This window comes from Squalius cephalus, assembly GCF_949319135.1.
Source record: "Squalius cephalus genome assembly, chromosome: 21".
Taxonomy (NCBI): Eukaryota; Metazoa; Chordata; class Actinopteri; order Cypriniformes; family Leuciscidae; genus Squalius; species Squalius cephalus.
Window position 1 is genome coordinate 19,525,574 of NC_137142.1, and position 12,960 is coordinate 19,538,533.

General features: G+C 36.2%; 1 protein-coding gene across 1 annotated transcript; it reads left to right on the top strand.

Annotated features, from left to right (window-relative positions):
* Positions 1-6,279: 6,279 nt before the first annotated feature.
* On the top strand, positions 6,280-12,653 carry paox (polyamine oxidase). Its single transcript, XM_079856174.1, has 7 exons — positions 6,280-6,560; positions 9,347-9,839; positions 9,973-10,172; positions 11,282-11,537; positions 11,618-11,730; positions 11,912-12,066; positions 12,211-12,653. The coding sequence occupies exons 1-7, from the start codon at positions 6,401-6,403 to the stop codon at positions 12,355-12,357; spliced, it is 1,524 nt and encodes a 507-aa protein (XP_079712300.1). The 5' UTR covers positions 6,280-6,400; the 3' UTR covers positions 12,358-12,653.
* The last annotated feature ends 307 nt before the right edge of the window (positions 12,654-12,960 follow it).

Here is a 12,960-nt window from a genome sequence, read left to right on the forward strand (position 1 = left end):
GTCAAGAGAGAGGCCATAGGAAAGACAGAAACAGACCTTAAAACAGACTTTCCTGCATTTATTTATAGACAAACTGATCTATAAATAAAAATGCATCCCAAAAACATTGTGTGAATGATTTACTGTCTTGTGTAGTGTCTTTTAATTCTTTTTTTTTATTTTTTATACTGTGTATTTTATGATAGAACCAACGGTCAATGTAATCTCACCTATACCATGTTTGGTCTCTATAAATCTGTACTTTTAAGATCGAAATGATCATGTAAATGATATGTCGATAGCTGCGCAACATATTAGTATTACAAGAATCTTTCATGGTTTCTTCATCAGCAACCAATCCAGCTGCACATGCAAATGAGCACGCTTGAAACAAAGATCCATAAATCGCCAGCAGAGGAAATTTCCCACTTGGAAATTCCACCCTTCTCATTGGTCAAGCAAACCTGGAGAGGTGGGACTTTTCTCAGGCTTTATTAGAGACAAATTCAGTAACCCTCTCTCTTCTTCTTCTGGCTTCTACTGCTGCTTCTTCGGGATGATGTCTGTGGGGACCTCCACCGGGGCCCATGGGTGCTGGAAGGCCTTGATCACAGCCTGCTATGCCTTGACTCTCCCAACAGAGTCAGACTGTAATTTCTTCATTCCAACTCAGAAGAAAACTGCAACTTTACCATCACTGAATGAACAACCATCAACTCTTTTGACTTCCTCCCTTCTCCTGGTTGCTCTGCGTGGCCTCTCCGGCTCAGGGATGGCAGGCCACAATCTGCACTCCAGCCAAGTGAACAAAGTCAAACAAACCATGCAAGTTCATCATAATTTCTTCATTCAATGCAGAAGAAATCGATTGAGACTCATGGAACCATCAAAATCCTTCTTCAAGAACTTCACGAAGTGCTTTCACTGCGAGGCCATGCAAGTATACATTTAATGAGGTGATCTGAAAATAATAAGCTGATGGTTCTTTTCATAGTTAGATGAATCTTTTCCATAGCTTCATTCCCTGTTTACGGTTTCATCCTGTCACTTTCTATTTTACCCATGTATGTGTGATTGTGCGAATGTGTATATGTTTAGATTAGGTGTGTTCGTGATTTAGTTAATAAACTTGTGCACAATACATATTTGGTTCTGATTCTCTGCTTGCAATCAAGTTTAATTTACGATTTTTTTATTTTGACTACCTATTCGGAATAGTACTGTACAGTAAGAAAAACATTTCCCTCACCCCGGAAATGAATATTTCTTAAAATTAATAAACCATTGACACTGAGTGTTCACGGGATTAACAGGTTATTTGATTGTACTATTCATTTTACTACATTAAGTTAATTCTATTAACTGATCTAAATATTCATAACTAATTATGAATTATGAACAAGTAATGATTGATTATTAATATTTATTTTGAGCTAATTTGCTACAGATGTCTCCGATTGAATAGGTCAGCTATATCTCGGTAGGTGAGGCATCTGCATTAAACTCTGCCAACTAAGCCACTGTGTGTTACATCATGTCTGAATGGCAGAGCATATGAGGCAGCGGGTCACTTGCTGAAGGAACTGGACCAGGGCCAGGGGCTCCCCCCTGAGGCATAGAGGAGCGGCGCCGTACCACAGATTTGGCTCTCTGTGCCACAAAACAGACTGGCGCCATGATTGGTTGATCCATGACGGCCATGGTGGCTATGGAGATATATCTCTTTGTAAAACTTTTTGTACCAACTTTCTCCTTGATGCGCTGGTTTCACCTTCCGAGCTTTTTGGCAAGGCGAAGGAGCGCTCCGCGGATTTTAAGACATTTATTCATCGCCAGTCCAGGTCTACGCCTCAAGCCATGAAGGGGGCTGGCCCATCCCAGTCTGAGGACTGGGAAGTGATCCAGAGTAAATGCGTTGAGTGTTCTAGAGAGGCTAAATAACAGCGTTGCCCTAATAGCACTGTCAGGTAGTTAGTCTCAGTCTTCATGAGCCTCCCTGACTGTTTATTTTATAGAAGTATTTGTGGACGTTACGCTATGGCATCTGCTTCCTAGAGCTCCGCTGAGATAGCGCCATCAAGTAGTTGGCTTCTGTAAGCCTCTTTGGAAAGCTGTTCTGAGTGTAGGATGTTGCTAGGCCTCCTCTTGCTTTAGAGAGTTGTCATGTTGAGGCCTCCATCCGCAGGGCTCCACCACTTAGTGGTGCTGAGCTGTCAGGCTTTCGAACCTCCTTGGCCACTGCCTTTAGGAAGTCCTCGGGAAGCTGTTTTGGGCTCTCTGAGCCTCCTTAGCTGTTGCTTAGGTCTGGAGCGTTGTTAGGCTTCTCGTTATGAGAATCTTCCTGTGATGCTCCTGCTTTTTAGTAGGCAGGGGTTGGCAAGTTGTAAGGCTCCCTTTGAGCCTCCTTGGCTTCTGCCTTTATAGAAACTGCTCCTCAGAGCTCCACCTGGGGCAGAATCGAGTTGTTAGGTGCACTACATGCCTCCTTGATGTTGAGTAAACACAATACAGGATTGTGCAGCAAATGTGGACTACCAGAAACAGTCGAACATGTTCTTATAAAATGTGCTGGTTATAATCAAGAAAGATCTCAGCTCATAGAAGAGGTTAAGGCTGTAGGAATAAAAAGGTTGACATTTAAATAACTTGCTGAACAATAATTCAAAAGTGACTACAGCTTTATTAGAATATCTTAAGAAAACAAGTTTGATTAGAAGATTTTTTTTTTTTCCCTTCTACATCAACGCTTCACACTCCACCCCAGAAATACACCAAAGCTGGTTTGCCAACTGCCACTAAATTCAGAAGAAGAAGAATAAAAGTAACTTAACTGAATGCCAATAGAGTGGTACAGGCATATTGTCACTTTGTAGGCCAACAGTTAGCATCACGCTGGTTCCCTGGACAAAAACCCAATAGAATTTTCCATAGGTTTTTGGGTTATGGCAAAAAATTATAATTTACACGTTGCCCATCAAGATAATTTTCACAGATGAACACAACATTTGTGAATTTTGAAGCCTAAATGCAGTCACCAGAAGTAAAAAGCTAAAGGTATAGCTAAAAACAAACTACACCACAGTCCCACGACTTCAAAGTCACCATCACTAAACTTCCAACAACTCTTTCTGTTTTTATCTAAAAACATTTTCCCAGAAAGTTTGAGTTAGGATAGTTTATTTATAAAAGAGGACTGAGTTTACCTGTTCGGCGTGATGACGTTTAATGTCCCCGACAGCCTCTGTAGTCCCCTTTAGACAGCTTGAAAAAAAATCATGAGTGGGATAATACTGATGTATTTTATGTTGTAGAATAAAACGTGAAAGTGTCCTGAGCTTGTGTTCACCACAGACCTTATTTCAGTAATTTAACCAAAATCCCATAAAAAAAAAAAAAGTTGACCGGAACAATGAAACCGGAAGTGCTAAGTCAACGGAAACACCAAATGTTTATTTACCACCGAAGCATTATCTGGTTATTTTAGTTTAGAAAAGTGAAATTGCATGGTGATTGGTACTTGGGTATAATTCTCAGGCGTTACAAATGACCTAGAATGTTACTTTATGATGCACTTACATATACACGCCTGAAATATTTATACAGTAACAATGTTACCTTTTATATATTTTTTAATTAAATTAATTGTTCACTTGGTCTCATGTATAATATTTGTTTTGCTAACATACAGTGTCATGTTATAGGATATCCAATTTATGACATTAAATAAAATCCAGTAGATTTAGGACATATTAAAAGTCAGTTTGCCATTATCATTATATTTAAAATTGATGCTCATGAACCTATTCCATTACAATACAATCCCATGGTGTTTCATTTGATTACCTCACATCATTGTTTTATTGCTTGAGAAAAATGTTTTGCGGTTTCCTTCACATTCACAATGAGCGTTTCTTATTGTTCTTTGAGTGACCCTTGCACTGAGCCAGTTCCCACAAGCTATAAAAAGCTTATGCTATTGAGACTAACACATGAAGTCAGTGGCTTCTGGCTGGAGTGCCCATGTTACACAGTGGAACAAGGAACTTTACATTACTTAAGGTGGTTCCGATTTCCTGAACAAGTATAGCACAAAGAGAAAAAAATAAACTCTGCGTTTGTGTACACTTGTAGAGTCACATAGCATAATTTTATAGTATGATATTTTAGTTATGAATCATGATTTAATGATTTGAAATGTATTTGTATTTAAGAATGTGGTTTGTATTGACAACAGAAATGTAATGAAATGTAATTTTATATTCTTTATTTTTGAGTTCAGCGTAGGAATATTTCTGGCTTTAGGAGTAGTAGCTATATAATGTCAAGTACACTTGACATTTGTTGTACATTGAATATTAATGCGCCTGCTGCCTATAGGTGCATGACACAGTAAATTCTGCCAAAGAATTTGTTTTGCAAGCCTCTAAATATACACAGTAGTCTATATTAATTAAATATACATTAACATCTGTGTGCATCAGTAATGCATCAGTTATAATGTGTAACAGCATATATGTACATTTTAACCCTCATGTGACGCTTAGAAAACTGCATTTAAAATACAATGTTAAAAAATATATAATTGTACGTCCAAATGTGCTTTCTAATGTTTTTGGTCATTTTTAATGCACATTTTGTGAAAACAATAACTCAAAGACCAAAAAAATCTGAGTGTCATGCATAAATGACAAAGTCCGTTTAGGGGATACGTATTTTCCATGTAGCTTGCTCTATTGTTCAGTACTGGCAGGCAGTATTATAATAGTCTTTTTGCCTGTGATGGAGGTTGATGTTAGTAAGTTTTATAGAAGACAGAGGAAAAGCTGTACCTTTTCCAGAAAGTTTTGATTGTGATGGCAGTGCATCAGATAAAAAGGTTGTTGTAAGAAAGGAAGAAGATGAAGATCAAGGAGGATATTAGCAGTGAGGATGAGGGTATGAAGAATATAAGTCATAGAAGTTTCAGACAATTTGTCAAAAATAATTTAGAATAGGACTAAGTCAATTATAAATGACGGCACCCTAACAAGGGTCAGATGTAGAAAATTAATTTTGGAAAATTATTTTAGTCTTAAAAAAAGTAAAATAAAAATTATATATTTATATATATATATATATATATATATAATGAAATCATAGCATAGCTACAAAAAATGACTTTTATTATAATAAAAGTATTTTTTTCTAGCTATGCTATGATTTCATAATTAGTCTCATAGAGGTTTAACTTGACTATTGTAATTTGTACTACACACTATTATCTGAGGAAGTCTAGGACTATAGCCTTTTGTACGCCTTGTATAGATTAAACAACAATATTTTGTCTGCTGTTTATCCTTTGTAACTAGCTGGTTAGCTAACGAATTGTTGCCAACATTTCACCATAGACAGTATATAAACATAGGACAAACGTTTAGCGGTGTAAAATTAAGATTTTACTGCCCCCTCCTGGCAAAAAAATAAATAAAAACACGATTCATAAACGTTCTTCTATAGAGAAAAATATATGGTAGAAATAGGGCTAAGGTTGTGCTCTAGTGGGACATAAGCACGCTCTCAAGAGATTTTGTTTTCATTAAAATATACATTTAAGTTTAAGACCTTTATTGACATTCAAAGTGCTGTAAATAAAAAAAGTTGTTAGTAAATGAAAACTTCAGCAACAAATCCTAATTATTAAAGCCCTAACAATCAATATTATTATTATAATCGAGAATATAAACTGTATAAACTAACCTTATTTAACAATAATTATGGTTTTCCAAAGAATGATTTTATTTTTTCTTATGTGGCGGAAATGCCCTTTCAAAATAATGTGTTTCTTTTTTTATAGTTACAGAAACACACAGCGTTAGCATTCACCATGGTGAAATTAATGAATGAATAAAAACAATAAATATGCATATTGTACAATACCGGGAATGCTTTTTAAGGGAAAATATGGAGACTTTAAAAATAACAAAAAAAGAAATGAACAATTTCTTTACCAATAATATATATATATATATATATATATATATATATATATATATATATATATATATATATATATATATATATATATATACTTTTTTTTTTTTTTTTTTACAAAGTATCAAATGTTTCACAGAAATGAATCACTTCCGGTCTATCGTATATCATTTTTGTTCTGTGCAAAAAAATGGAGAAAGGCGGCATTAAATTAGATTTGTTTGTAATAAAGTATCTAAAAGTAACTCTTGAACTATTCAGGGCCCTCAGATTTCTTTGAGATTCGAGGTGACGTTGTCGTGTCGTGGGTCAAGTAGGGTTCACGTGAGTGGGGGAGGGGCGTTGAGCGCAGAGGAGCACAACACAACACACACTTCCTTGCAGTCGTCGAATAGTTAGTTCACTTTAAGCCCTACATCCATCAAGGTGTCGTCGTGCACAAACAGATTCAATGGCACTACGTTCAGCTCGTGATTCTCAAATATTTATAATTGGATGCGGCATCTCGGGAATTGGTGCTGCTCAGAAACTACTAAAACACGGTTTTCATAATGTTCACATCATAGAAGCAACTGCGAGAAGCGGTGGGAGAATACGAACGGGAAGACTGGGTATGTACAGTAGTTATGCTTTCAAATTTGAGAAAATAATTTTGAGGACATTTTGCTTTTTGTAATTTGTCATCATCCTATCTACCGTCTCTTATTATTTCTTGACACAGGTACAGGAAACTGGGTTAGCGTATTTTATTTATTAAACTTAGAATCTAATGGTGTATAATTATTACGATATTTAGTCTTCACTATTCTGCAATTATGTACTTTGTAACTAACATGGAGCCACTGGATTCGTTGGAGGAGTTTCTAAAAAATATTTGTGTAACGTTACTGTATGTGCAGTGAAGCAGGTATTGGCAAAATCTCACCTGGTATAACGTTAAGTCAAAGTCTTCGCTTTCGCTTCGTTCGCTAGTTGAGTAAAGTGAGAAATATATTCACAAGAATACCTGCTTCACTGTACAGTACACAAATATTTTTAGAATCAAATTACATTAATTCACCAAAGGGATTATTTTACTATCCAAAGTAATTTTTTTGACAACAACTCCCTTACTGTACGTACAATTATCAAATATGTTTATGAAACACTTACTGTAATTCACCTAAAGTGTTTTTCATGTTCCAAAGGTTGTAGTACTTTCCTAGTGAACATACTGACTTACTACAGGTTAAATATTGCCAATACCTACCTTACTGTAAATACAGTACATACATATTTTTATGAAAAAAATACTTTAATTCACCTTAAGTGTTTTTTTCATGTTCCAAATGTTATAGCATGTTCCTAGTGATCACTCTTCTCAATTAATTTTGATAAATGTATTAGGTATTAGAACTGCTGTTCCTAGTACTACAAAACATTTCGTTCATTGATTAAAAAAACTGTAAAGATTTTAGCTCAATTATATTTTCAACGTTATAAATAAGCAACACCCTTACTGTAATGATTTTTTCATGTAATGATTTTTTCACTTTACTTCTGTAAAGTTTTTGTCATGAAGTCCTGAAGGAGTGGATTCTGGAATCCACAGCTGCTTCAATGTATATCTAATGAGTGATTATAATCAAGGTATTAATCAGTATTTTTCCTTCTAAATATCAAATGAGTTGAATGACTTCTCTAGGCTAATGAGATTTTACTACCATTGTGATTATTGAAAATGTTATTTCATGTATTCTCTAATGTCTGTATTTGCTATCTGAGAGGAGACTGAAGGGTCTGGCCCGTGCCAGGAATGCAGTAAGTTAACAGTGCTTGCTCATTTAGCCCGGCTTCCAGAAATGAAGTATGGACTTTTTAAACGTGTCACTACATCCATCTGCTTTTCTAGGGTCCCCTGACAGCTATGGTCACAGTGGTCATTGAAATCTATAATTTGAGTGACCATTTCTTTGTTAAAGTCTTTACTTTACAGTTAGATTTAAAGTGTCCTCTAACTTGAGAGAAAGAACATTTTATCTTGATGTTTTGAGAAGACTCTCCTGTTTAGCGTTAAAGCCTGGTCAAATCCAACCTTGAAGAAGCTGTGTGTCTGTGTGTGTGTTAGTAATCTTGGTTACAGGTTGAAGAGTTGTTGTTCTGGACATGATGGCGCCCAGCAACCCAGATCTGTGACCTGGAAGGTCACGACGTGCCTAAATTCAGGGTCCGAGTGTCAGCTGCATAATCGATGGAGATATGCTTCAGTCTATCTGTTTATGTGTGGAAAATGTGTGTTCATCTATTTATTAGCCAATCAGAATCATTCAACCTGAAGCAAGGACGTAGCTTAGACCTTGGTGAAGGGCATAACTGCTGTGATCTTTGTAAGCGGGGCGGCCTATGAACTCCTTGTGAGTCTTGAAGCTGACTTCTACCTGATGAAACTGCAAACTATCTTCAGTAAAATTTTGTTTCATTTATTATAATTCTGACTCTTCTCTTAAATTGACTGCACTTCTAACTCCTGGTCTTAATAATCATATCTGGTCCTTGGGTCTTTAACTGTAAGTCCCAAAATACAGATATACAGTGAAAATATATCTATACAATATATCTATATTGCAACAAGGACAATAAAGCAGAAATTTCTGCAGATATTCTTTAATGACACAAAGTTTAGCCAACTTATCAAGTATTCTTAATGTAAGACATTACATTTTTAAAAGTGGCGTTTGGTTCCACTGGTTTACACAGTGAGCACAACCATTGGGCTTCTTTTCCAGGTAGCTTGTCTGGTGTTATTTGTGTAGTAACAATGTTTAGTTCACAAGTTATTGAATGCGTAAGTCCGAATGTGCGAATATAAAACCAACTTTACCTAAGTTGCAAACATTGGCACGTTGACCTTAAATCTAGTTATTCAAATATCCATTAATAAGTAAACCCAATAAAACCACACTGGAAATGAATACTCTCAGGCAAGGGTCAATTATATAATAAAGTAAATTTTAACTGAAATTGAATTGTGTTCTGAAAACAAATGATTTTTTTTTTTTTTATGTCAGTTTGGGGCAAGTTGTTACACGTGTTGTAAATGTTACAAATTGACACAATTTAATAACCACAAAATTTCTTGGCCACAAATTAAAAAATCTTTACCTTTAATGTTCTTGCTTGTTTCATGTGTTGTTTCATATTATAATTGTTTTAATGTTTACATGATGCTGAAAAGACGGGCAGGTTTCATTGTGACAACTTTTTCTATATAATGTGACAAAATATTTCACTATTGAGGCACAAGAGGTGTATTCAATTCAGTCGATTTTTTTGTTGCCAAGACTTGAATGTACCCTGAGAAAAATCTCCATTATGCAGATCACATTTATTTGTATCACAATTATTTCTTTTGTTCAAGGTGATAACATTGTAGAGATTGGCGCCAACTGGATCCATGGCCCATCGAAGGAAAACCCAGTGTTTCGTTTGGCATGTGACTACCAGCTCCTTGACAAAGAATCAATGTCTGAAGAAAACCAGGCCATTGACATTGGTGGTCATCCATTGTTTGTTCCCAACTGGTTTACCAGTTCAGGTCGGAAACTGGGGCCTGAGACGATGGGGCCAGTGGTGGAGTTTTTCATGAACCTGCTGGAAAGGAGCCAGCAGTTCCATGACAGTGGTGGAGAACCTCTGCCGAGTGTTGGGGAGTTTGTGAAGGCAGAGGCTGAACGGCTGGCCCCGGAGGAGTGGAAGGAGGACCAGGGTAACACTGCGATAAGAATGGCCATGATAAGCACACTGCTCAAGCTGGAGTGCTGTGTCAGTGGAACACACACAATGGATGATGTTGGCTTGGGAGCCTTTGGCATGTATAAGACTCTTCCAGGACTGGACTGCACTTTCCCAGAGTGAGTGATCAGAGTCTCAAAGCCTTGTACATTTTTGAATCAAGTGTCTCAATTATCCTCAATAATTGCAACAAATATTTCTTAAATTGTTTAAAGTTTTCTAAATGTGTTCATGCACTCTTTCTCCACCTAGAGGTTATGAAGGTTTAATTGATCACATGATGAAGGAACTTCCCAATGACATAGTCTTGTACAACAAGCCAGTGAAGTGCATTCACTGGAACTACACCAAGAATGGACCAGACACTAAAGGAATGCTGTTCCCCATTATGATTGAATGTGTTAATGGAGAGACATTTGCAGCAGACCATGTAATTGTCACCATCCCACTGGGTACGTACAGTACATTCAGCTTCAGCATGACTTGTTGGTATAGTTAAAGTGTTAGTTAACCCAAAAATGAAAATTATCCCATTATTATTTGGGAAAATTATCCCAAAAACCCTCAAACCATCCTAGGTGTATATGAATTACTTCTTTCAGCCAAACACAATTGAAAAAAAAAAAAAAAAAAAAAATCCTGCCTCTTCCAATGGCGTCCGTTAACGGCTGTACGCGAGTCTAGTTCTGGCGGAAGAGTGACCTCTGACCCGACACATGACGTATTGACGAATGCAGAAGCACAGAGGATAGAACAAAGCAAAACACCTGTCACGAATTAGAAGTCTAAAACGAGAATTTTTTAAAGAGAAATGTCGGAGGAGCTAGAGTTTGTTGTCCAGCCCTATTTGTTTGAACCGCAAGAGGCGTCTACTCTCACCTAAGCTTACGCATCCTACGTCATGCGTCGGGTCAGAGTTCACTCTTCCGTCGGAACTCGACTCGCGTACGGCTGTTACCGGAAGCCAGTGATTATATTTTATTAAGCTATAAATATGGATGTTTTTCTTACAAAAATGAATCGCTTCACTTAAGAAGGCCTTTACACTGTTTTATCTTGTATGGATTAATTTTATGATGGATGGATGCACTTTTTTGGGCTCCCAAATCTAAGTTACCATTCACTCCCATTATAAAGCTTGGAAGAGCTGGGATATTTTGTGTCATATACACCTTGGATGGCTTGAGAGTGAGTAAATTATGGGATTTTTGGGTGAACTAACCTTTTAACAATTTGCATCTAACACTCATTTGTAGTCTACTAAAATAGCATAATCTATTCGTTTTAATCTAAACTGCTTTTGAAAGTAATCCTCTGAGATCAAATAAAAAATACTGCCTTTATTTTTGTGTGATTTACAAAGTCAGATTATTGGTTCTCTTATTTCACTGTCACTTGAAAACATTGTTTTAATATAGGTTAATATAAATAAAGTTTTATTCTTTATATTATATGCTTTTCATTTTATTCTGAATAAAAATAAATAATTTTCATAATGTTTATAAATTCGTATAACTTTCTGCAAGGCCTATAACTCATCTGATGTGCTGTTCCATTACAGGATACCTGAAGAAGCACCAGAACACTTTTTTAAGCCCTTCTCTTCCACTGCACAAATTGCATTCCATCCAGAGAATGGGCTTTGGGACCAACAACAAGATCTTTCTTGAGTTTGAGCAGCCTTTCTGGGATGAAGACTGTGAGTTGATCTATCTCGTATGGGAGGACGAGACCCATCTTACTGATGTTGTTTCAGATGTAAAGATGTCCTGGATTAGAAAATTGAGTGGGTTCACTGTGCTGAAGCCCACAGAGAGGTAAACATAATCTTGGAATTTGCTTCTATACTGCCATTGAAACCATTATGAATATGATTTTCTGATGTGGCGTTGTGCAGATATGGACACGTGCTCTGTGGATGGATTGCAGGGCGGGAATCTGAGTACATGGAAACTCTGTCTGAATTTGAAGTGCTGCACAGTGTCACACAGCTCCTTCGCTTATTTACTGGTAAACAACATTTTTGATATAGGATATCCTTTGATGAGACCACATGCAAAATGTTGAATTAAAAATAAAATGTAATACTTTTTAAAAAAGAAAATAAGTACATTTCTGTGACATTTAACTGCATTTAAAATAACTATAAATACAAAAACCAGCTTGTTAAGTCTTTTATAACACTTTTCAGGAAATCCAACTATTACACCAAGGAAGCTTTTAAGATCTCAGTGGTTCCATGAGCCCTATTCCTGTGGATCTTACACCTATGCGGCCAAAGGTTGCTCAGAATATGACATAGATAACCTTGCTGAACCCTTGCCGCTGAAAGGCTCAAATTCTAAGGTTTGTCAATGTTTAGCCAAACAGCTGTACTACATTCTTCTGAGTTATATGCTGTAGGCAGATTTTCTTCCTTTACTCTTAAACTTGCTTTAAATTACTTAATTGCTAATATCTTTTAACATGAATGACACTTTGTTTTTGCAGCCTTTGCAGGTGTTATTTGCAGGAGAAGCCACACAAAGGTCTTTCTTCTCTACAGTGCATGGAGCGCTGCTAAGTGGCTGGAGAGAAGCAGAACGTCTTATATCTCACTACACTCCTGCCTCTGGGTCCTTCTCATCTAAACTGTGAAAAGGATCGGATTGGAAGGATTGACACAAGTCATTTTCATTAAAACCGAGGGATTATGTGCCTTAAATAGGGAATAGAAGGAAAATTAATGTGATTGATTTAACTGAATTATTTAAAGCATCATGAATGCACTGCATGACACGTTAAGATTTTGTCAGCTCGTTCAACAAATGATGATTTGTGTGTGTCAAAATTACAAATAATTTCTCTCTGAATTCCTTTACTTTGCACAAATGTTAATTGTTTTTTGTGATCTGAAAATATTTTTTATATTAAACAAATTTTCTAATACTTCACGAAGTGTGTGTTTGTTTTGTGTTTCATAGTTTAAAAAATGACGAGGTTAAAAACAAACTAAGCTTACCTGGTTAAATTTCCCATAGAAATGGTGCTATGGTCATGTTTATACTAATGTAAGATCATCAAAATTGTTCAGATCATATCTGGATTATTTCAGGGTTTATATTTTTCAAAACGATCTCAAATGTTCTGATTTCATCATGCCATTTGTAGTTTACTGTAATGTATTGAAGCATTAAAATACAGCCAGTATAGGTTAGTAAATCTAATAATTACAGTATAGTTGCCTGGACCATGGTAGAA